The 25,855-nt window shown below is 40.0% G+C and overlaps 1 protein-coding gene across 1 annotated transcript; it reads left to right on the plus strand.

Annotated features, from left to right (window-relative positions):
* The first annotated feature begins 211 nt into the window (after positions 1–211).
* On the plus strand, positions 212–25,567 carry KLF3 (KLF transcription factor 3). Its single transcript, XM_050338463.1, has 7 exons — positions 212–363; positions 4,514–4,552; positions 11,078–11,174; positions 17,885–18,380; positions 19,265–19,415; positions 23,793–23,953; positions 25,034–25,567. Exons 3-7 carry the CDS (start codon positions 11,118–11,120, stop codon positions 25,213–25,215), a joined length of 1,047 nt encoding a protein of 348 aa, XP_050194420.1. The 5' UTR covers positions 212–363; positions 4,514–4,552; positions 11,078–11,117; the 3' UTR covers positions 25,216–25,567.
* The last annotated feature ends 288 nt before the right edge of the window (positions 25,568–25,855 follow it).

Here is a 25,855-nt window from a genome sequence, read left to right on the forward strand (position 1 = left end):
GCGGAGACCCGCCCGGCCGCGCTCCCCACCGTGACCCTCCCACCGCCACTCACCCCGCCGGCCCGGGGAGCCTGGCAGGGCGAGCGGCGCCGGCGTCATGTGACAGCGGGGCCCGGTGCCAGCAGCCCGAGGGGAAGGCGAGCGAGCGGGCGGGCGGAGGGCGGGAGCGGGGCGGCGGGCGGGCAGCTCCTCCTCGCACACACACCCGGAGCCACCGCCAGGCGCCTCAGCCGCGGGGACGCGGGACACGCCGGCCTCGCGCTTCGGAGCCACCGGAGCGCCCCCAGCCCCCGCCACCTACCGCGGCCCCCAGCGCTGCGGGAGCCGACGGATACCCGGCGCGCCTCGCACCGCCCGCGGAGCGTAAGTGTGAGGGTGGGGGGTATGCGGGGGCCGGGCTTTGCCGGCTGCGGGATGGAGGTGCCGGAGGAGGAAAGTTTCCAGGCGCTGGGAGTGCCATGGAGCCCGAGGCGGCAAGGTGTGGGATGCCGCGGGAGCTGCCGCCGCGCCGGAGGTGGCGGGAACTGTGTCTCCGTCGGGTCGCAGCTCCGGGGAGGGGGGAGCAGGAGTGGCCTGGGGGTTCGCGGGGCTCTCAGCAGTGCTGCTTCCGCGGCCGCTGGGGAACTCCCTGCGCGGTCGGGGGAGCCTGTGCTGGGGACCGCCGTGACCGCCGGGCGGACAGCGCACCTGCGTGGCCGGCGGCGCCGCTCGGGGGGCGCCTCCCCCGGTGCCCTCCCCCGCGGCGGAGGCCGGGGCCCTCCCGCTCGCCTGCCCCGGGCGGGAGGGCCTGCGGGCCGCCCGCCCCTCGGGGCCGCCCTCCTGCCCGCGGGGCCGCAGCCCCGGCATCGCGCCGGAGCGGGACAGGCGGCCTCGGGTATAGACTGAAGAGCCATCGGATCCCGGGCGGGATATAGCGCCCGAGCAAACCCAGGTGGAAAGCTTAGAGGGCTCGCTCGGCTCCGCGGGCGGCGGAGGAGATGCCGGGGCAGGAGCTCGCCTACTGGCCGTGACCCGCCCGCAGCGCGGAGCGGCGCGGCAGCGCCGTGTCCCCCAGGTTAACGCCCGGTGAAGTCGGGGTGAAATCAGCGCCCAAAAATCTGGCCCTGGTGTTGTCACCTCACCTTAGCACCGCTTGGCCGCCGTGCCGGCGAAGGTGTAACGTGGAACAGCACGGCAGAGAAGTGTGGAGTTAGAAGTAACGTCCGTGATCACCTTCCCTTTGCTGGATGCCGACTGGGGTTTTTTTCTCCTCTTCCCCCCTCCCCCACCCTTTTTTTTTTTGTTGTTTGGTTTTAAGGTTTTGCGGGGGGATATTTTTTTTGTTTGTTTTTAGCCGAACTGGGAATAGGAGTTACTTGCTTTGAACCGATGTCAGGTGAGTGCCTGGCACTGCAAGGGGAGCCCTGGAAAAAAAAAGGCTTAGGAACACGAGCCCGCCCTGGGAGATCACAGCACCTCACTGGAGGTTGGGAGAAAGACCTATTTCAGAATAGCTAAAGTGGTCGTTCAAGGGTTATATAAAAATATACATTAAAGTTCTTTTTTGCACTTCCCTTATACTGTACCTGCACTGTTTGCTGTGTTTCATTTGCTTCCTTGACTTTGAAAATTCAGGAAGTGTCACTGTTTGTGGAACTGAACTCGAAAGGTTTTACTGTTGGGAAAAGCTGAATTTGAGTGTCTGATAGGAGAGCTCTGAAGACTTGACTTTATCCATAAATGTACATTACCTGCATTGAAAACAGGATTACATGGCTGCTCACTAGTGACTTTTCCACACAATACTTCTAAGGTACACTGTCTCGATAATCAAATGAGGAGCTGGTTTTTGTGTGAGAGGAATTACATCTGGATTTGATAATCCTGCCTAACCCAAGAAGATACTTATTTCAAACTAACTTTCTTCTTGTATTTTTAAGAATATATTGTCTAGTATCAAAATACAAAAAACCTGAAGCTGACTTGAGTAGCCTTTTTTATTTTTTCACAAGGAGGCTCACAAGCAAATATTTTTCACAATATTTCTTTTTTTTTTTTTTTTCCTGTGCACCCTGTGTTTCAGACCACAAGGCAGACTGGGGGTAAGGGCAAGGGGGGTGGGCAGGAAAGGATATGAAGTGATCTCTCCCTTCCGTGAGAATCCAAGCAGAATTTCCTCCAAGAAGCAGAGCTGCAAGGGAGCCCTTAGATGCTGTGAGGATTTGACCTAGGCAACACCTGCTTAGCCAAAAGCAAAATCTTCAGATAAATAACAATGTAAATGTGAGTGAGTTTAGTTGAGGGCTTAGAGATAAGAGAGATGGGGGTTATTCAACCACCAAATTATTTATATTTCCAGTTATTCAGTGTGAAGAAAGTAAGGAACTGATACTACTGGTGTAAAATCGACACCCACACTTTGCTGTGTAGATGCTGTACTGGCCAGTTGTCACCCTATGTGCATTTATTAAACTCCAGCCTTCAAATCCCACATTGGTGTTACTGTAGTACTCATCCATGTAATTTGCTGCAGCACGTTCTGACATTGGATAATATTAGATGTCCCACCCACGGTATATCAGTAACCAATGCAACGTATGTAAGAGAAGACAGTATTTGACACCATTGCTTTGATGGAAAAGAAGTGATGAAGTTATTCTGCTACATGACATCTAGACAAGATGTGCTGTTCTTCTGTTTCATGTTGTCAGCTTATTTCATTTATTCAGCTGTATATTCTGGTACTTCTAAAATAAATGTATTATATCCATGGAAAATCAGGTTCTGAAATGAAGTCTGAGTGCATTTGGACAGGGATGTGGAAGGCTAAGCATGCGATGGCTTAGAAAAATATTCTTGTGTGCACTGAGTGACATTGGTCCTCAGCTATTGAGCAGTGCTGAGCAAGAGTGAGCCACTGTCCAGGAGCAGCCCCAAGCTTTATAAATCCCTTCTGCAGTGGCCTCAAGCCCTGGTCTGTCTGTGAAGAAGGTGCTCACTGTCAGGCTGGGTGCTGCCTCTTCGATGTTATGAAGCTGTAGCTCTGTTTAGCTCCTGGCATTCTGTAAATACAGTAATAAACCAACTGGTCTAAGGGAAGGTTTCAGCAAATTCTCATGACCTGTGGTGTCTAAAAATCTCCTGTTTCCTCACGTTAAGGGAGTCTGTTTGTAAATAGGGCAGGTCCCCTGCATAAGGACAGTGTTTTTATTCACACCCAGTGAACAAACACCTCCACCCACTGTTGTTGTTTTAAAAGACTCCAGCTGCTCATGAATATAGGGTCAGGGAGGGCCGCCTAAATGTTTCTCTGTGCTTTCTCCCCAGCGCAGCCAGCAGAGCTGTTTCCTGTTCTTTGTTTCAAGGCTGGGGTTTGCGTCACACATTCCAAGTGGCATATGTGGTGCTCTTTCCTGTTTCAGGCTGTTTTCTGGCAGTTTGGTAGCTTCGTCCAGGCCCCTTGTCACTGCCCCTCAACTCCCAATCCCCACCCGATGAGTTATCATGTCTCTACACACTCAGGATTGCTTAAGATGCCTGTGTTATGTCATAACGAGGTTTCCAAGTTAACCTTTAACGCACACCCTCGACTTCAGTATAGTTCTGGGGGTGAACCGGAGAGCTTTGCTCTGTTCGCTGAAAACTTGAACTCAAGTCTCCAGAAAGTTGTGAGCCAGTTTTCTGCTCTCGCTCCCTCATCAGCTGATCTGGAATAGCTCCATTAAAGTCACAGAGTTGCACTGGTCTATAAAGAGTATGAGAAGAAAATCCACATCTGTCGGCTTGTACTTGTAAGAGGGTTTTGGCTTCCGCCCTTACCCAAGCTGAATGGTCCACCATAAGCACTTTGTATTTCCAGATCTCAAGAGGTATTTTCTCCTTACACAAACTAGAAGATTCGTTGTCCTCCAGATGTAATACAGAAAATGGGGCACTGCTGGCTAACTTTTCTTTGGCGTTAATAGGTACTACTGTCCCATGTTTTCCGTTTTTGAAGGCATAAAAATAATTTTTTTACTCCTGTTTTTATATTTATCTTTACCCCTCACCCTGTTACAGGCAGACAGTGAAATACTGAGAGGAAATTGAGAAAAACATAAATCTTTCTGTTGCTTTGGGTCTGACAGAAAAAGAGCTAAAGGACCCAAGCCAAAAGTCTTTGAAATCAAGAGGAAGACCTGCATTACTTTCAGTGTGCTTTGAATCAGTCCCTGGATGAAAATGCAAGATGGAGTGTTTATTCTTCTTTGTCACTTATGGGCTGGAATATGCATGGCTTCTGTACACACAGAAATACTTTAACCTTTTCATTTTACTCCTTTGGTTTTTTATTTCAATAATTTTTAAAGTAATCTTTTAATTCCTGCTCTTGCTCTTCTGGATGCTACAAGGTAGCAGTTTGTGATCATTGCAGATATCTTTTAGGAAGTGTCTGAAATACACACTTTAAACTTGTTTCAGGGCTTAATTGTATGCAAAAAAAAATTTTTATTATATGCATATACTTATATCAAACTGTTTTTTGTCTGTTCAGAAATCCAGATAACAAGAAGTATTTGGCCACACGGTTTTGGTAAGTTGATTATTGATTATTTTAATTTGTTGTTCTCTGTTGTTTTTACTTTGTTGTTTTTCTGTTCATTTTAGAACACCACAGATGAATTTATCCATTAGAACACAATTAAATGTCTTCATTCTAGTACTGCTAATTTGCACAGGATTTCAAACATCTAATCTTTTTTTTTCCAATGTTAGACGAAAAGAATTACATATAACTGTGTTTAATACTGGAAACTGGTGTATAATAAATGCAGTAAATTTTGTGGTTTGCACCTTTTTGTAGCCAGAAGTTCTACAAAAGAAAGAACTGAGGTTAAAATTAAAATACTTTTGTAAACCAACTTTTAAATACTAATTAACACTGCTAACAGGAGGTCTTTTAGAGTTCTTTTATGCTGTCAGCATTCAAGCTTTGTGTTTTCATTCTGAGGCTAGTTACTTCCAATCCAGAATATGAAGTTTGGCAGAGCTACTTTTAGGAGAGAGATTTAACTCTTCCCTGTTAAGCATTTACTTGATGTCAGAGCTTCCTTTAAGCATTTTGTAGCCGTAGGTGATAGTTCCCAGGGGAAGGAAGTGTGAGTGTAGATCAGCCAAATGGAAAGACAGAGCTCCAACAGGTTTTTAATAGTAAACTAACTCAGAATGGAAAAAAAAACGCAACCAAATGTGTGGTCTGCCTATCATACAGTCAGTGTGTGTTACCAACAAACTAACTTGATCCGTGAAGGCATGACAGACTTTCCACTTTTAAAGAGTCTAAGCTGCTTTGATCACTGTCACATTTGTACCCACTGCTGTATCCAGCTCTTTCCCCTAGTTGTTTTTATTTGGTTTTTTTTTTTCATCTCTGTGGGTACATAGAAGTTCATCGACATTTGCCCGGTATTCAGATCCTTGTTCAAATTAATCATTTAGGCTATTATTTGTAAATTATTCCTTTCTCTAGGATTAGGTTTCTGTCTACTTTCCCTTACTATAAAAAATGTAGAATCTTCTTTTTCATTTGTTTCCTGAAATAGCAGAAACCTTTGCAGAAGAGAACAGTATTTTCTGTCATTCTTTCTTCATAATAAAAAGGCTTAATATTTCCCCTTTTAAATTACCTTAAAAATTAACCTCTTAAGAAAAGCACAACAAAAAAAACGAAGTTCAGTTTGGAAGGGAAAGATTATCATACCATTCCACATACTTCACTTGTTTTCAGAAGTCTGATCTTTTATCCTTACTAGACTGTTTCTCCTTCTAAGAAGTAGCTTGAGACAGGAAACCAGACAGCAGTCTGCTCTGATAAGGGAGAATATTGTCTAATGGAGGTGCCTCGAGAGCTTTTCTTTCTCCTTCTCTTAGGTTCAGTAAATACAGAACTGAAGGTTGAACAGGGTGTATATGGGCTCAGTTTTTCCTTGGTAAGGAAGACATTTTCTTAACAAGCAATTCAAGAACATTTTTGCCCCAAATTTTTACATACAAGAAAGCCATTTCCAGGCATGTGGCTTCAAAGAGCTTGCAACAGTATTATCATAAACTTAATGGAAATACCGATTAGTCTGCTACACAGATGATAAATAATTATGTCAAAGCAGTTCTAGGTCAAACAAGGTGAAGTTATGATGCACAAATTGGGCAAAACCACAGGTTTTTCAGCCTGCTTGCAGTCCTGAAAGGAGAAAGGTAAAAGATTCCTAAGTCTCTGCTAAAAAGCAAAAATAGTGTGAAATACTAAATAACAAAATCCTGTAGAAATGCTCTTTTTCTTCATGCCTATCAATAAAACTTAAAAGAGAAAATTTTTGCCTGCGTATCATTTTATTTTACATAATATCCTAACATTTTCGACAATTATTACCGTTTCCCAGTGGAAATCCAGTGAATAAAAAACAAAGAAGGCTGATGATCAGTGAAACATTTCCTTGGGGTGCTAGTTCTTCGTGATTCTCCCTCTGCTGTGTTCTTTATGGGCAGGCTGCTCTGATCTCTTCCCCAGCACCATGTCTGGAACTTTGTTCCTGCCCCTACTCTTGCTTGCTTTGACTGATTCTGACTGCTGTGCTGAGTTGGAGAGTTTCCTTGCCTGCTGCTATTTTGGGGTTGAGTGCAGTTAAGCACTTGCTTACTTCCCATTAAAGTTAATGGAACTTTAGAAACAGTTTTTTGCTGACTCAGATCGTGATGAGCAACTGGTCCAGTAAGTGAAAACACATTACTAGCCCTGGAAAACGCTTTTTGTACCTTCTCTATGGAATGTTGGTCTCAGAAACTGGTTTCTCTGTCAGACTCTCTTTCAAGGCTCCACTGAAGATGACTTCTCACCTGGGTTCAGAAATTTCCCTACCCTTTTGGATTTCATCTGTGGAGAGTCTTCTGATAGTACTGCTTCTCCTTAGTACCAGGAGAAGTTTGACTAGAGGCTCACTGGAGAAGTCACAGTTTCAAAGCAACAGCCTGAGTCCTTGGCCATGGGACTTAAAGTTGATTGCTAGATACCAACATGCTGCAAGAGCTGCAGTGTCTTTACAGAGAGCACTCATGCAGTGCTAATTTTTATCATTATATTGTTCTGTAATTATACTGACAATAACAATCATACCTTAAAGCTTCTAGACAAAGCCTCGCTGTACATGTGGCAGCATTCCTTTGCTTCCCCCAGGCACAAAGACTGAGGAAGCAAACCCCATATGTGCTTTCGGGCAGAGTGAAGAGAGGCAGAATTTATGGTCACCACCCCCCTGTCTGCCACAGGAGTCAGGTCACTCACTGCTCTTCCAGGTATTTAATGAAAGCAGAGGCTTTGTGTTAGAAGGAAGCTTTGTTGTTGGATGCACGCAGTCAAAACTGGCCCTCTGCCCCACCCTTTCCTTTCATAACACATTTGCAGAGTTGGTAGACCTTGAAGGTAGAGGTGTAGAGCTGCTGGGAGTAGCTGCACTGCGGTTGATCTTTTCCAGCTGCTCTGCAGTGCAGATGTGTAGTCTTGGTGCGTTCTTTAACCACTTTGCACGTTTCTTCTAGGGTAAATAATCCATACAAACCTTTATTGTCAGAATGCATGTTGAAGGATCTTTCATTTAATTATGTCTCTGAAATAACAAACCATACACCTGTCAGGAAGTTGGTATTGAGAAGTCTTCAATCCTGACAAGGTGATAAGCTCTAATAATAATGAACTTCCCTTCTGGAATGGAGACCTTGCTGCATATTGGATCATAAGGGCAGAGTTTCTGTTGTTTCTGGCTTGCTGTCTTCACTGGACTTCAGATAGGAGAATACTAAGGGACTTTGCCTGGACTTTACCTTGCACCTGTCCTTATTTCCATACAAAAACCAATTGCTTCATTCGTCTTTCTGAAGTACAGGGTGTGAGCAAAATTTTATCGAAAGCCATGTCCTGTTTGGACAAGTTGGACTGACTTGGCAGAGATCCACAGGGTGGAGTGAATGGGAGGAGGCAAGAAAGTAAAACTGGGTGGCTTGTTAGCTGAAAAAAAGAGAGGAAAAAAAAAAAAGAGGGTGGAATGTTTGCCTACCGGATTGCAGTTAATTATTTAGTTTCAGATTACATGCGTTTTAAATTCTTTTACCCCACATGAGAAAACCCTTTAATGCAAAATAGTTTACATAATAAAGTGAAAGACAAAGACCTTATTTTTTAATAGACTTAATATGAATATATATTGTTGTTGCCTCACTGTTTTTTCCAGAGCACCTCAGGAATGAGAGATGGTATTTTGATTTTCCAGAAATTAGTTGTATATACTAAACAATTTGCAGGCTTTCAAACAAGTACATTCTGAAATCACGGTGTAAAGTAGAACCCAACTGGTTTTTGATTCCTCTGTAATAGAAACAGATAAGACTGTTTACCTTCCCTATTGCCCCCTTTTCACATGTTTAGGAGAGAGAGATTGGGATTTTTTGAGTTTTTTGAGTAGGCATGCTTTTACAAATATACTGGGAAAAATTACCTACTTTTTAGTAGAACTGGTATGCTTTATTTGTGTGTGAGTGTACATGCATGTGGTCCAAGTTATCAATTTGGAGCATTATTTTTAAATACAAAGACCATTGTTTTGTGAGTTTGTTTACAGCCTTAGGAAAGCATCCTTTTGAGCTAAATTTTAAATGCCAGATCCAAAGCTGGTTTGTATTGATTCTATAGCAGTCCACCAAATAAGATCTGGATGGACAGGACCAAGTGTTATACACTAATTAATTTTCCTTTCTTGAAAATTGGTTTCCACTCACTATCAAATAGGCAAAATAAACCTACTTCTTAAGAGTAAAATGTGATAACGTGCCCAGTTTCTCTACTGTGATGCAGTAATAAAACTAAGGGTTTCCTCTGCTGCTCTTAGATGACTGCATTTGAGGAAGATTAAGAATTATTTTTCACTTTTATTCAGAGAGTACACTTTCTGTTGTCTGTCAGTCTAATTTCTACACAGTAATTTAGAGCTATCTTGGGAAACACTCAAATGTGTAGCATGACATGTCAAATATATATCAGTTGTCTTTTCACACACTTTCTTGAAAAGGAGTAACTCTTAAACTAAAGAAATCCAGTTTTAAAATTACAAAAATGAGAAAGTATGATCATCACTGCATTTACTTAGAAGAAACTCTTCTTTCTTTTCCCTTCCTTCCTACCTTCCTTCCTGCCTTCCCTCCTTTCTTCCTTTTTCTCTTCTTACTTTCTCTCTTCTTTTCTTTCTCTGCTTTCTTTCTTCCTTCCTTCCTTCACTAAAGTACAAATTAGTGTGTCACTATCTATGCACATACAAACTAAAAATTGGAAGTTCCTGAAAACTGAAGTAATTAGTTCCAAATTCTTATATAGGGGGTCTGAGTGGCTACATTTTACTATAAATATTTTTAGTGTCTAGAAGTATAAATTTTTTTTTGTTTTCACATTGCATGTATATGTGTGAGAACATGAGTGATGCATAGATATGTGGATGTATTTCTGGGAAGGCAGTCTTCTGATACATCAGTTCTAGCTATGTGAAACCTGAAAAAGATAACTAGATAATGGTTATCTAAAAGATAACCATTTGAAGAAGAATAGGATAATTAAAAACCTTCTCACAAATATATTTAAGGTATTTACAGAATTATCACAACTTCTAGCAAATAGTGCTGAAAGTTACACAACTGCTCCTAAACTAAAACTACATGGTAACTTTAAATTGGAAATTACATTAAGCTGTGTTATTTGTTTCACTTTGGTTTTGCAATTTGCTTTTGTCGGGCCTTCGACTTTTGTGAGAAGAATTATGAAGATACTTTAATCTACTTTTGCTGCTTGTTTCCATTATTCAAAATGCATGCCGTTGTAATGTATTTTCAGAAGTCTTTAAATGTTATTCGTATGCCTGAATAATTAATGGTAGACTTGTAACAACTCATGCCATCTTTCTCTGGAAGCTCTTAACAAATTTTGATCTATAAACACACATTAATTGCAAGATTGTTCATTAGTGTAGGCTTATTAGAATTTTTTTAATATGACCATCTTAAAATGTTCATTTACATTTCTGAGAGAATTTTCCAGCCTCAGCTACAAATCTGCTGGTGAGCCTTCAGCTTGTTCCACGGGGTGAATTGCCTGGATGGTGGAGTCTGTCTGTATTTCCTTCTTTCTAGTGCCATCTACTGGCCAGAAGGGAATGGGTGTCATTTATTTTTGTCCCTGCATCTTTAGATAGAGTTCATACCACTTCCAGGCAGGACTGTGAACTGTACAGGGTATGGTCAGAACTTGCTCCTTTAACATCAGTCATAATGGATAACCTCAAGTGATTTATATAAAGTTTGCCAAGATCTAAATGTTATTGTGAACAGCTTCTCTTTGCTTTCCTTAGATTCTGCTCTCTACCCTTATGGCTTTGCCGTAACTGTACAGGGTATAGTCAGAACTCACAGATCTAAGGAGATTTTTTGGAAGTGCTTTTCTTTTACATGGTTAACACAAATAGTTGTTGACTTGTCACTAAATCCGTTATGTCATGGGAATAATGATGCACTTTTTTATGTTAAGTCATTGCAGCATGTTGAATGTAGTCCAAGTTAGTCCTGGATTTTAGTATTTTTTTTTCATTGATATCAGTGTCACTGTATGTGAACTATTGAACATTTCTGTTAGGACTCTTAGAAGAGAGATATCCTCTCCAGAATCCGTTCACTTGTATAAAGAAAATTATTCTGAAGTTTTAATGGTGGTGAGAAATACTTAGCCTAAATTGTGATGTGTTTGAACACTGACAGCTAAGGAAAGTGACAGTTCGGTGGTCTTGGTATGCTGACATGCAGAATAAAATTCAAATTAACTTCCATTAGATTGAGCAAATGTCTCTTTCTTTCAATAGCAATTTGGAAAGAATGAACTTACAATAAATAAAATACTTAAGTTTAGTCAAATATTTAAGGATCTATATTAGAGATTGATAAGTATTCACTTTAATCTTACAAAAGAGTAAGTTCTCTGCAATTCAGAAAGTTGATTAGGGTGGCTTTCTAACACTTTGTCTTTGCCTTGCAGGCCAGGACATCAGAAGCATCAGAACAGGTGAATAAAAAAGATGCTAATGTTTGACCCAGTCCCTATCAAGCAAGAAGCCATGGAACCTGTTTCAGTGGTAAGACTTTTAAAATATATTGACCTTTGTGATGACTCTATTTTTTTCACCTTTAAGTCACACTAAGATTTCGTTAAGCTTTGAACTAGCTTAGGAAAGCCCGTGAAGCTAAGTTTTGCTCTTAATGCACTCAGATTCACATTCTAGGAAAACCTTCTGTAGTTTATTAATTTATTGCCTTAAGTGACCTGACCCATTGCCTGTCAGATTTGCTCTGGGGATGGGAGCAACAGCAAAGTTTCAACAGCTCCCATCTCCAGACCAGAGGAGAGAACATCCAAGAACTTGTGAGCTCTGCAGATATGATCTCTGTAGTCGGTGGTGCAGATAGAGGTGGGTTGAAATTAAGTTGCCATGCTTCACAGTGAAGTGGGGAGAGTCCGTGGTTTCAATGTTAACACCTTTGAACTAAATGAACAGCCTTCTCACTGTCCCTTTTTCTGTTTCTCTCTTGGTTGTGACAACATGTGCCTGGGGCTAACTCTGTGCTCTAAACTTAATCCTGAAAAAAAAAACAAAACCAACAAACCAGCACTGGCTTTTTGCTGGGTAGACTGGTTGCACTGCTTTACTGTGTGAACAGCTGAGAACTAGGGCAGTGGAGAAGGAACCAGGGGAAAAAGGCGAAGAGGAGACATTTCTTTAAAATTGGGTTAATTTTCAGTGAATGTGATATATAAGGTCATCTCAGAGAAGAGGCTGATAAGCAAGAGCAGCAGGGGTGTGTAGGTGGGAGCAGTACAATGAGAGTTGTGAAGATACAGGCTGCTGCTGAAGGGGAAGGTTTTGGATTTTCTCCCTCCTTGCCAGCTTTGTGTCTCCTTTGTGTGACTGAAGAACTGTGTGGCCCTAGAATGATTTGAATCAGCTCACTGAATGGTCAGAATTGCTAACCCACCAAAAATACTCATTTTTTGGTCAAATCAGGAAGTTGATCTGACTCATTCTGTGCAGCTCCTCAATATTAGAGCAAGGGAAGCAGGGAGGATGAGGAGAACAGGGCCTCCCCTTTCAGCAGTAGCCCACAATTACATCAAATTAAGTGTAATGTGAAACCACACCCCTAGAAAGGCTGAAGGGTGAAGTCAGTTTATGTAACTTAGAGTGTATTAAACTCATGCTGTGAATGGCATCTTTCAGTGGAAGGTTTGTTTCCTGTTTTATTAAAAATATAGAATAATTTTCATAGATTTGAATGCATCTGTAAGCAGTCTGATTTCTTCAGTGCTATTGATAACGTATTTTGGGAGTTAAGTATATATGCATTTTAATATTACAGTTTGACTTTTTTGGGGTTTATTTACTTGAGAGCAGTGATAGAAAAATAAATGTCACTGAAAGTGTGAGTATAATGAATTCCAGTATTTGGATCAGGAAGGAACCTTAGTATTGGCCAGTCTGCCTGTCACTTTAATCACAATTATTGTGTAACCTTATTAGCAATGATTATCTAAGGATATCTAATGGTGTCCATCAAAAGCAGAAAATAGGCTTCCTTGGAGCCCTGCTGCCACATGGTCCCATCAGAAACTGCTCTGGAGGCACCTCTAATGGCAGGAATTGTGATACAGGGAGAACATAGGAAAGGATAGCACCCACTGAGTGAATTAGTTTTCTTGACCACCTTTTGAGGAGGTGGAATGGAAAAGAAACTGTCAATGTGAGGTTGTGGAGGTGCCAAGTATATCACTACAGGCTGGCATACTGAGAAATCTAAAATCAGGATTATTTGTATTGCATCCTTTATTCTAATAGTATCATTACAGGCCAAATTAAATTAAGCCCCTTAGGAATTATTCACTCTTCTATCTGAACATACACTGTAGATGTAAAGTCTGTCTTTAAAACATACCATTAGTTGGAGTGGGAGAAGGAAATTAATAATGGTTTTGACACCACTGTATTTCAGGGTGTGTGGATGAAAGGATTAACTTCTTCTAAGGTGACAGAAACTTGCACCCACAGTATTTCATCACTCTAACAACAGCTCATGCCATTTATTGAAATGAATTATTGAACACATCCATCTTATGATAGTTCTTAATGAACTAGTGACAAAGTCATCTGAGTCCTACCTAAATATTTGCTGCAAGGACTTTTTAAACATTTGAACAAATACCAGTTACAATTTGGTGAAAGAAACTGCTCTTTTATGAGTTACCATCTTTATTTGAATTTAAATTGAATTGAAACAGTTTTTCTCTGTGTAGCAGAGTAGTAGAGAGAAGACTCTTGGTCAGGCACAAGAAGTATGACACTGTGGGTCATTATGATTGGATTTGTTGCTAACAGAGTATCTAAATATTGTCATATATGGCAATATAATATAGTCAGGTCTAAAAGGGTTATAATATGTACATAAACAGGTTCAGCTAGAAACATGCAGGTTTGTAGTCCTTGGCCTTGCAGCATGCACAGTTTCAAAGGAACAAAGCACCTGTGGAACTGTTTAAGGATTTAATCTCTGCATGTGACTGAATCTTGGCACTTTTATTCACCTGCTCAAAACTGAGTGTTCCAGTCTTTGCTCTGGATGTACAATGCAGGTCTCCCTGTTGTGGGAGGGGGAATCTGTCTGGAAACTGCCTACAACCTTGGGAGACCAGTTGGCCCAGTCTCCAGCAGCATTTTTACCCTTTTGCAAGCCCATGTGCTCCAAAGACAATCATAGTCATCATAGCTCCCCATCATGGAATGCATTAACTGTGTGAGTATCCAGGCAATTCCCACCTGGTGTTCTTGCCTTAGGATAAGGTTACACCTAGGGATGCTTGTTCTTTATTAGACTTTGTGACCAAAAGCATCTAAGATTTAAATTGCACAAGCTTTTTTCTTTCTAGTGTTCTTGTAATGAAAGAAGTGTTCATAGGTGGTGATGTTGTGATTGTCCCTCACAAACCTGCAGCACTGTAAATGCACTGATGTTTAGTGATGGAATGTTTATTTCATTGAAGCCGGGTGAACTTTGTACTATAAACGAATAACAGTAATTCTAACAGAACTACTTAATATTTCTTACATGTTTTTTTCCAAGAGGCTGGCCAAATTTTGAAGTCAAATTAGTAGGGTTGTGTTGTAGTTTATAACAGACTTGATGAATTGCTTGAAAATCTGTTCACCTGTACAACACATAAGATGTTTCACTGTGGCAGTATAACAGAATTTGGCAAATTATATCAGAATAGTGCTTGGTAATGTCCTCTTGTGGAAACAATAGTCTTTCTGGATGATAATAGGGGTGCAGGCAAAATATTTGAGCAGTCTTAATGCCTGACAGATTGACAAGAGGAGAAGCATGATGATTTTCTATTAGAATTTATTGTTTTAATTGTATAAACCACATGGATATGATTCAGAAATATGAGAAGTTCCTTTGATTTATTTTCCAATTTCTTTGTAGCTTCAGTGCTCTGAGTTTTATATGGACAAACAGCAAAGAAAAATTAATTGCTTTGTTAGACCTAAAGAGGGGAAGTGATGATACCAAACATAAAAAGAGCCAGATTGGGACTGTAAGGAGATGTATGTTGAAGTACAATCCTGCATCATTATAATGATCTAGTGTCGTGACATACTGTTCTGCCTAAGGATGTTTAGGAAAGCAGAATTTACAGGAAAGTGAGAATTTGTTGGGGTTTTTTCAATCCCAAGTCAGATCAAACTCCTCCATATGCTGTTAATTCCCACAAAAGAAATCCGAGGAAAATGCATCACCTTAAATATTTTAGGAAGACAGAGCAATGGTGTCTCATTTTCTATCATTCCACCAGAATACTTTGCCTAATCTAGGACAGGTGAGAAAAGATTGCAGACTATGAAATACACTCCTGCTTCCTGCACTTGGTGACATTTAGAAAACTAAACAGAGGTAGTTGGCCTTTTTTTTTTGTTTGTTTGCTGTAATTAATGCTCCCTATTTATGGAGAGAGACTGTGAAGTTTTCCTTGCTGTCCCATCCCATATCCCAAGGGATGCTGCCTACTTTCCTGGCAAAGAAAAGAATAGCGACACCAAATTTGAAAGCTGTGGTTCATATCAACCTAATGGCAATCACTGTGTCCCAGGACCTAGAAACTGAAACGTTGCTATGCCAAAAGATACAGGAAGTTTAACTTCAGAGCCAGGGTAGATCTGAGTGTGGCTTACACCAAGTGAACAGATTTTCCACCAGGCTTCATTGGTAGTGTCTGATCGACAGCAGATATTCCCTTTTTCATTGTTCTATCATCCTTCTCAATTTTTTCACCCTTTTTTCCCCGAACACATAATTTGTCACACCACATTTTTCTGTGACAACTTTATCTGCAGTTCAGATAGAAGAGCAATTAGAACCGCAGAAGGAAGAGAAGTGTAGGAAAATGATTCAGCTTCTCCAAACTGCCAGAAAATGTAGCTGATGCTAAATCTGTGCCAGCTGAATTACAACAATGAAAGCCTTCTATGCAAGATAATGCAAGGCATATGGGGTAAAACACCGAGTCTCTAAAATAATCACTTCTTTAAAACATCATTATTTTCTTTCTGATTCTTGGAAAGTATTTCTTGCTTGTCTAAATATATTCTACTTAACTTTTCTAATTGAGAGTTCTCTGCACAACATTTTAATACTTTGGTATTCGTTTCAACAAACACACACACCCACCCCTGGTGTTGAAGAGTTGAAAGAGGGTATATATAGGTATGTTTATATGAAAAGGTTATAGCTGACCAACAGCATTCCCTGAGATTTAAATTGCATAGGCTTTTTTGTTTCTAGCGTTCTTGCAATGAAAGAGAAATGTTTGTAGGCACTGACATTGTGGCCATCCCTGACAAACCTGCAGCACTGTAAATGCACTGATGCTTAGTAGTGGAATATTTACAGTTTACAGTTGAAGCTGAGTGAACTATAACCCAATAACAGCAATAACTATAAACCAATAACAGCAATTTTAACAGAAGTACTTAATGTTTTGTTCCTGTTTAAATTTTTTGGTTTTGGCTATGATGCTCATAACTTGTTCAGATTTAATACATAGTAAATGCTGTTAAATGTTAAATTCTATCAATATTTAGTGGTCTTCAATTAGAATGCTAATGATTTTGTTGCTTGGCTCAGCAGCGCTGGCAAGTCTACAGACAGCACTGCTGCAATAAAGGCATTTTAATAAAATTCTGAGAAACCATTTACCATTAAAGATGAATGTTTTTATAGATTGAATTTGTAAGAACAGTCATAAACAATAAAGTTTCAGATGTTTTAATGTAATGTTTACTGTTTGAAGATTAATCACCATTGTGTATGCTGCTTTGTTTGAATATTTTATGGAAGAGGTGACTCAGCTTTGTTGTTTTATCACAGCGCTTTGAATGCAGCAGGAAAATTTTATATTTTCTAAACTCACTGTTTCAAACAGTAACTGAAAAGAAGAAAACTACATTTGTGTCATTTTGCACAAGTACTTCTAGTTAACATTGAAAACCAGGAAGATGTATTACTAGAGCTATTTACCATAGGAAAAAATAATTGAAATGTTATGGAAACAATTATATAAAAATACAGTAGTTTTATACTTCTGATCTGTTTCACTTTCTACCATTTTGAATATTTTTTTAATCCCGCTCATCAAAGTATTTTTGGTGCCAAAGAATCAGTTTTTTAAGATTACTGTGAAACTGCTTAGCCTTAATGTGAAGGTTTACTTACCTAAAATCCAAAGACAGCATTTTATTTCAAAAAATTGACAACAGGACTAAAAATCTGTGTTCATTGCATATTCTGTGTCTCTCTGCTACGTTAGAACATCACATCCGTTTCTACTGTAAATTAGCTGTTAATAAACAACCTCGATTTGCAACAGTTTTTAAATGCAAAATTGATCTGGATAGTTGTTTAATAGTATTGTACTCTGCAGTGTATGTTAATACTTCTTGGTTTATAAAAATAATTAGTATAAATAACATAATAATATATAAAATTATTATTAAAATATGGAGATCATCACATAGGTCAAGATTGGCTTTGGGGTTTATATTGTAATGAGAACTGCTAGCTACCATTAACAGGAATATTCTTCCAAATGTTTATCCTTACACTTATTTTCCAAAATCGGACTGGCTACTTAGCTGCTTTATATCTCAAAAAATGGTTTAGAAAGGTTTAGAATTTTCCTTTTGCACTCTTCAGTTTCTCACCCATTACTTACGTAGTTTAGCTGTGTATTTTTTATTGATTGTTGGATTCAGATACATAATTTCTTGCTTTAGCAATTGATTGTTTATCAATAACCTTAGCATTTGTTTGGAACCCATTACTTGGAATTCTAAGTCAAATTTAACTCTGTCTTGCTAGAATTCTTGACCCTCAGTATATATATACTTATATGCTGGGCATTAGCAGCATGTGTCTCCCAGGTCAGTTAAGAAATGTGCAGCTTAGTGTATAACAAGCAGTTTTTAACGGAGAAAATAGTTGAGTAAGCCTTGAAGATTTGTTTTCATAATCTGTTTTACATTGCTTCTGGAACAGTTAGTGAATCAGTACTTGAATAAATTCCTTTGTGTGGAATCTTAGGCTTTATTTAATTCACTTTTATTTAGAAAGTACAATAAAGTGCTTTCATTAAACTTCTTTATTTTGCCTCAGTTTTATTAGCCGTCTTTCTTTTTCAGCAGTAACTGTGTGATTTATTATTTGATTTTCCTTATTTCTTTTCCACTCCTTCTGACAGTCATATCCATCCAATTATATGGACCAAATGAAGCCAAACAAGTACAGCGTCATTTATTCTACACCAAGTATGTTGCACAATAAATTCTACTCCAGCCCTGAAGGACTATCAAATGGAATCCAGATGGAGCCAGTAGACCTTACAGTAAATAAACGGAGCTCACCACCTTCAGCTGGAAGTTCTCCTTCCCCACTAAAATTTCAGACTGTGCATAGGAGAACTTCACCTGGATTGACTCTGTCCACACCCAGCTCACCTCTCAGTAAGTTCACACCGTCACCCCCAGGAGTACAGCCCATTTCTATGCCAATAACAATCCCACCTGTAATGGCCGCTGCTCTTTCACGCCACGGACTGAGAAGCCCTGGAATACTCCCAGTTATACAGCCTGTGGTGGTCCAGCCAGTTCCTTTTATGTATGCTCCCCATCTCCAGCAGCCCATCATGGTGTCCACAGTTCTTGCAGATGAGATGGAAACTCCAAGTAGCATGCAAGGTTGGTGTTGTCAGAGTTCTTTTTTATACCATCTCATCATGTGAAAATAATTCTTCATCCAAGCACTTGTTTCCTGTATTTCTTTGCATATTAGGAAATGGAACAGAATTCCTGTTCTTCCAAAATATGCAGGCGTAGAATTTGTTTTGTATATATTTTACCAAACTTACCAAGGTCACAGAATCACTTAGGTTGAAAAGACCTCTGAGATCATTGAGTGTAATCTGTGACCAATCACCACCTTGTCAACTGCACCGTGGCACTGAGTGCCACATCCAGTTTTTCCTTAAACACCTCCAGGGATGTGACTCCTCCACCTTCCTGGGTAGCCCATTCCAATGTCTAATCACCCTTTCTGTGAAGAATTTACTCCTAATGTCCGACCTAAACCTCCCCTGGTGCAGCTTGAGGCTCTTGCCTCTCATCCTGTTGCAAATTGCCTGGGAGAAGAGACTGACCCCAACCTGGCTACAACCTCCTTTCAGGGAGTTGTAGAGAGTGATGAGGTCTCCCCTGAGCCTCCTCTTCTCCAGGATGAACAACCTCATCACCCTCAGCTTGGTCCTCTTAGGTCTTGGTCCTCTTGTGCTCCAGACCCTTCGTGTCCCTTCTTTATACCTACATAAAGGTGTTTAACTGCTGGGATTTGGATTGATAAAAATGTTGGACTGAGGATAAAATGAATAGAAGTGCTTTGAATCATAGTTCATCAGGAGATAGACAAAAGCTGGAAGATTTTGTATTTATCATGAATTGTCACACTAAATATAGAACTGATGGATTTATTTTGTTTTAACTATAGATTTTCATGTATACTTTTTATTTCCATAACTGCTTCATATTTTTTATGTGTTGCCTTCCCTCTCCTACCCTCCTCCATACAGTGCCTGTCATTGAGTCTTATGAGAAGCCTACACTGAAGAAAACAATCAAAGTAGAGCCAGGAAGTGAACCATCGAAGACTGACTTCTATCCTGAACAAATGTCACCTCCGATGATGACCTCATTGTCTCCCCAGCAAGTAATGTTGCAAGAGTAAGTAGCCAACAGTAGTTCCAAGATCAGCAGAAGGCAGTTCATTGGAGCATTTATGAGTTTTGAGGAGTGGGAATGATTGTTGCTGTGCTTTAGAACATGTGGTAAATACAGAAAAGCATTGTTCCCTTCCACCACTGCCACTGTGAAATGTGATTTCAACTTTTTTTTTCTCCCTTCTTTAGCAGTACAGAAGTTGATACATATTTATATATCACAACCACGTAGATCTACCGTTTGTATAGTGCATTTCTGAAATGTTGATAGTCCCAATCATACAGTTTACTGAGAATAGAACTCCCATTAAGCCAGTGATAATCTATTTATGTAAAACCAGCAGCAAACTTGAAAGATAGCTACAAGGGATTTCATACTGATCTCTGTATTTATCTTACTTGAAAGACCTTTCTTTAAAATGAGTGTTGTGACTTTCTCTTCCTGGAGGCCTTCTTTGTTTTTTCAAAAATTTTGGCTAGATGATGGAAAGAACCTCCTCGGGCTTACAGGTTCTCCATATATCGAGTGAAATTCCATGTTTACCCAAGGCCGTTGTTCTGTGGGTGATATTTTTGGCAGTTCAGGTAGTTTCTGAAGCTTTCCCTCCTCACAGCCACTTGTTTCCATCTCAGTACTAACTTGTTGAGCTGGTATAGCCTTTACTGGGGCCACTACATGAACTAGTAGATCACAGATCTAATTGGCTTTAAAACAGTGCTGTTTGCAGAAGGCAGGGCAAGGGCTAGAAAGAAGAAATCATTGAACATTTTCATTGGAATAATTAAAAATTTCTCAGAAAGCAGCCATGGGCATCTTCTCCATTTCCTGTTTCCTAGGGAAAATTCTGTCAACTTATTAAAACCGTGGAATGGCCCAGAGCCCGGCTCATCCTTCAGCAGGCAGTGCTCTGGGTAGGCATGCAGGCTGCCAGCGTGGCCCTGGCAGGAGCCGAAGTTGGGAACTGAGCACAGCTCATAGCACATAACCTCACAATCCATTTCTGCCCTTTCTTCATGCTCATTGTTGCCCTTGGGGCAGTTGTGTTTTGACCAAACCTCATAGAGTAGGGGAAAAGGGCTCCAAACCAGACTCTCAAAACCCAGTGTGAGTGTGATTCAGAAAGAGAAAGCAAGCATATGGCAGGTGGTCTCCTGCATTTCCTTCAGAAGACTGCCTCTTCCTCCTGCTCATGGCCATTGGGTTAGAAGGCACACTGCAGCTCCAGGGCTAACTACATTCCATGCAGCCTTCTTGTGGGCACCCCTCCTTGGCTTCAAACAAGCTTCAAACAGCTAGCTTTTATAAACTGTATGCTGTTTATTTTAAAATAACCTTATATGTTTTAGTATATTAAACATACAATAGTAAACATCCATGTTTACTAGTTGCTTACTTACCTTCCATAATGGACCTGCCACACAAGGCAGTCAGGTCTTGGAACTAACTACTGCTAAGTCAGGACTGTCCAATGGTTCAGTTTACTTTTTGTCCTTGTTAAGCCTCTTGAACAAGAGCAAACCAGTAAGTGCTGTTTCTGGCTGGTACCACACCCTTCCTCCAGGGCTGAGACTTCTATAGACTTGTCACCTGCATTAGTGATTTGCATTATAAATTTTCCAGTGAGTCCAGTTTCCACAGGAAACCCATCCGCTGAGCAAAGAATATAAAATTTGGTATACTGTGTAGGTAGCTTTGTTACAAAAAGAATTTCTATAGTCCACATTTCCAAAGCATCTCCTCTGCTTGCCCGTCCAGAGCATTATGTTTGTGGAGACCCTGTCCTTGCATCCTAACAGCTTAAATACCTACATAGCTGTCCTGTAGAGCTGCAGTTCTTGCTTATTCCTAAAGCCAGCCCTTTCAAGTTCTCATTCTGCTGTATCCAAAATAAGAGGTTTATGACCTGTATTTTTTATCTTTTTATCATTAAAAAAATACATAGACAAATCACACAAGTTACAAGATGAGAGACCTAAACCTTTATAAAAAAAACAAAACTATAGTCTTTGAGCTTTATCAGTCTCTGCATTAAGAGCTATAGTTAAGCAGTGATCATTTTATCGTTTTTCATAGGTTCCAGCTGCCTAAAGTGCACTCTTCAGACACATAAGCTGTATTAAAGGGGCATAGGAAACCTTCAGTCTAACTTTTAAGTGACTTATTTTGATTGAGTGTTAGGTTTTGGCATACACACTGTATATATGTATATATATGTATGTATGTATATATATAATGTTGGTGGCATTTCTGTAGGAGTGGCTGGACTTTCTAGTACCTGTGATAATCAGTGTAAGTATGTAATAACTTCCAAAATCAAACTTGATGTAATAATCTCTAGCCCAATACAAGAAGCCTCATTAACATATTTTCATGCAAATGTCAGAGTCTCACTCATGCTGTCAACACAATGTGGTCTGTGGGGAAGGAGAAAAAGCTGTTGAAATTGTAACATGCTTTTTGGAAGATACTCTTATATATTGAAGAGTGACACATAAGTGGGTAGACTTAAATGAATTTGTATCTGGTTGTATAAGAGGGAATGAAAGAATTAGGGCTGTGCTTTTATTATTGGCACTTACTTAATATTTACCTCTGAATTTTGACACCGCCTTAACCATTTTTTAAAACTACCACACCCTATCTGATTATTGGTAACATTTTGTTGTCTTGCCAATCTCATCTCCTCTAAAGCAAAAAGCAGACGAATTCTCAGGGCTTTTTCTAGATGCTTTGAGATTGAAAATCATTGCAAATGGTGTATGGTCAATACCCTTTTTCTCCCTTTTCCCAGATGTTAGCATGTCCAGGACTAGCCTCCACACATAATGATTTAAATCAAGTTTGTTTGCTGTTCTAAGTCAGAGCTCTAGCCAGAGAATCCAAAAGACTAGTATGCAACAGCGTTAAAACTGAACATTGCTTTAGAGAACCGTTTCTTTGGAAGCTAGAAGCCTGCCTTTCTTATTTAAGAGTATGTGCATCTGTGTCTAACATCACCATCTGGGGTTTCCTGCCATTATAATATTTTTAGCTAGATCTAATGTGTACTTGAAGAGTACATCACTCAACAGTCACAGAACCACCAGTGAAAGAAAATTTGGCTCCCAATTTTAAACTTGTAACTCTAATAAAAGAATTAAAAACAGAATTAAACTTTTCCCACATCACTAATCCCCATCCTGCTGTTTTCTTCTTAAACCATGCAGAAGATTTTCTGTCTTTAGCACATGCCCTTTATTTTGCTCAGAAAAGTAGGTATTCAATGTTCCTGAAAATTAAGCCTTAAAGGAACTTGGTGTAAGTAACTAATAGAACCTAGTGTTACAAAGCATAATTCAATTGGTAAAAAAATGTGAAATACAGTAACTGAGAAAAGACAGGAGTTCTAGAAAGCTCACATGTGTTGCTCGTTTTGCAACAAGGAATGCTAATACCTGCAGGTTATATTCTAAGTTTCAGTTAAAAGCTAAAGAGTATATTAAAAGCTTTGATACAGATCTGCTAATGGGCTGAAAAGTGCAACCTTGTTAGTTTGAAAGATTTGTAATGCCACATACCTTTTTGACAAGCATACTTGTTGCCTTTCCTAACATTGATGTAGAAGAAAGAATCAAAGTTGTCCCCAGTTCTACAGTAGTGTGGCATTCAACAGTCAACACCTTTTAAGAAGCTCGTATGTTTTCACGTGTGTGAAGGTTATGGTTGTGTTTGTTGCAGAAGTCTATGTGTAGTTAGGACATGTCTTACCTATACTGTACCTGTGGGCTTCTAAAATGAAAAATCATGTTTATGAAGGTGGAGGGACAACTGCAGACATCCTGTGGGTGTGGCACATGGGCTAAGCTCTACTTTTAGGAATTGACGTCAGTGGTACAGGGAGGCCGCACCCTCCTACCAGCACCAAACAGGAAATTCTTAATTACATTTTAAAGGAGTGGCTGGAATAATAAAGATTGACTTCTGCTTTGAAACCCTAAAGATACAATTTCTTTAATAACATGGGATAGCTGTTTCCCATTATAAGCAAAATAGTTATATTTGAAGGATAACGAAAAATTGTGAACAAATACAAGGACAGTTCACTATGAACTTCGAGAAATCTGGGGTTGACTGAAAAACCAGAATTTGAAGAGGGTTAAAGTTAAAAAAAAGGGTATGAAGTAAAAATGGCTACATCATACCACAAAGTGAGTAAACATTTAAAAATATTACTGCTACACAAAATTTGCTAACCCTGTTGAATTTTTCAACGTGCATGTAATGTAGTTTTCTGCCAAGAGACAGAGTAGTAGTGAATAAAAGTCTGTGTTATGAATCACATTAGCTGAGGTTTGCTGTGCTAAATGTTTTTCATTTTTAACATTCAATTTGACTTTGCAGGAATCACCCTTCAGTTATAGTTCAACCAGGAAAGAGACCTTTACCTGTGGAATCTCCGGACACACAAAGGAAACGCAGAATACATCGATGTGATTATGAAGGCTGCAACAAAGTCTACACTAAAAGCTCCCATCTGAAGGCTCACCGAAGAACCCATACAGGTTTGAGCATTGCTATGCTTCTCTTTCATCAAGTCTATGGTAAAATAGTAGCCTAAGCTTGTTGTTCCTGCTAATGGCCCAGGTGACCACAGGTGTAAATAACAAAATGAAAGAAGTTAGATCTGTTACTGTGGATATAATTATAGGCTGAGCAGAAGACAGAGGACATAGCAGGAAAACGCACAGCAAGAGACTGTAAGTCAAAACAGGCTCTTGGGGTGTGCTGGTGTGCTTTATGTTCACTGGCTCTTCACTTGTTTTGTGTCCAATTGCTTGCAAATTACTCAATCTGCACAACCTGTAAATACCAAAATGTTTCAAATTGCACTGCCTCAACTATGACATCACTGTTAAATTTGACTGAGACTTCCACGGGAGTAGCCCATTTGCAGAAATCTGGACTGTGTGCCAGATGCAAACACATCTGCTCTGTGGACATGCTACCAGTGGTCCGATGGTACTCTTTTCTGAATGTTCAAGTAAGGATATCCCCATCTCTGCTCTCCACAGAAATGTTCATCTTGGCTTGCTAAATGAATATATACACATCCAAGGTTTTGGGGCAGTACAGTGGTGTTAAAGAAGAGGGAGAATGACATATAAGAAAGTAATGACTGAGAGAGATTTTAAGTTGAGATACTTGTTACAATGGTGTCAGTTATTTATACTACATTAAATTTCAGTAATCACAAGAAGATTTCTGCCTGCTGTTCTGAATGGTAGCACAGTCCTTTCCCCCATCTAATCTGGAATGAATTCCCTATTTTGAAAATACATGAAAAAATGCTTAAACCTTTACACTTCTGGGCTTGATGAGACAAAACAAGTGCTAATATGGCAGAGAGAGGAACAGAGAGACAACAAAAAAAGAAGTTGTGGCAGGAAACAATTTTTCGGTCTGTTAACTCAGACTGCACTGTTTCTAGTGCAGAATACTCTGCAGCCTTGTACTATTTGCAGGCCTTTTCAGTAAGCATTGAAGTACTTGCTGAAATTTGACAAGGCAAGAGAACAAATCTGTCAGATATTTAACTGATGGGTTCATGTCCTAAATGGCCACTTCTGTGTTTCTTTTTCCAGGTGAAAAGCCGTACAAATGCACTTGGGAGGGATGCACGTGGAAGTTTGCTCGTTCTGATGAACTAACGCGGCATTTCCGCAAGCACACGGGAATCAAACCTTTTCAGTGCCCAGACTGTGACCGTAGCTTTTCCCGTTCAGACCATCTTGCTCTTCACAGAAAACGCCACATGCTCGTCTGAATGTCTTCTGTCCCTGACTCCTGTCACACATTTTTTGTTTTTTACACATGCATTTTAATTTGGATTCAGCTGGTCTGGATCTCTGAGTTTATATCATTAAAAACTTACGTATGGTCAGTAACAGATGTTATCTAACCCTCCTATGTCCTTGCCACGGGTCAGACCTAAAGAATGTGAATACTTCTTTTTTTTTCTCCTGGGGATGCTAAGCAAACCCTTTCTACATTCAGTATGTTTAATGTATTCCATTTGAGAATAAGGGAATTTGTAAACTAACAGCTTTTGTTGGTTTCTTCATATAATCAACCCAACATATACTGATAAAATAGTAAATGTTATTGAATATCCAAAATACTAGTCCTTGCCAGCCACTTTCATTTATGTGCCTAGTAAGGGATACATTCTCATTTATGCTCAACAATGCAATGAATGGACTCTCCCAGCTGTGTTGATTTCTGCAATGTGATTAATGCAACAGTTTTAGAAAGACACCTGATTTGAAAATCACCTCTGCCCAAACAGTGAGTAACGCTGAGGAAATAAATCTAAACAGTGTAATTACTTTACAGAAGGATTGAGTCATAGTATCATTTACCCCAGTCAAGAAGAAAAATTGGCAGGAATCGGTCCATACATAACA

The sequence above is a fragment of the Myiozetetes cayanensis genome, unplaced genomic scaffold (assembly GCF_022539395.1).
Source record: "Myiozetetes cayanensis isolate MyiCay16 unplaced genomic scaffold, myiCay2020 scf7, whole genome shotgun sequence".
NCBI classification, from domain to species: Eukaryota; Metazoa; Chordata; class Aves; order Passeriformes; family Tyrannidae; genus Myiozetetes; species Myiozetetes cayanensis.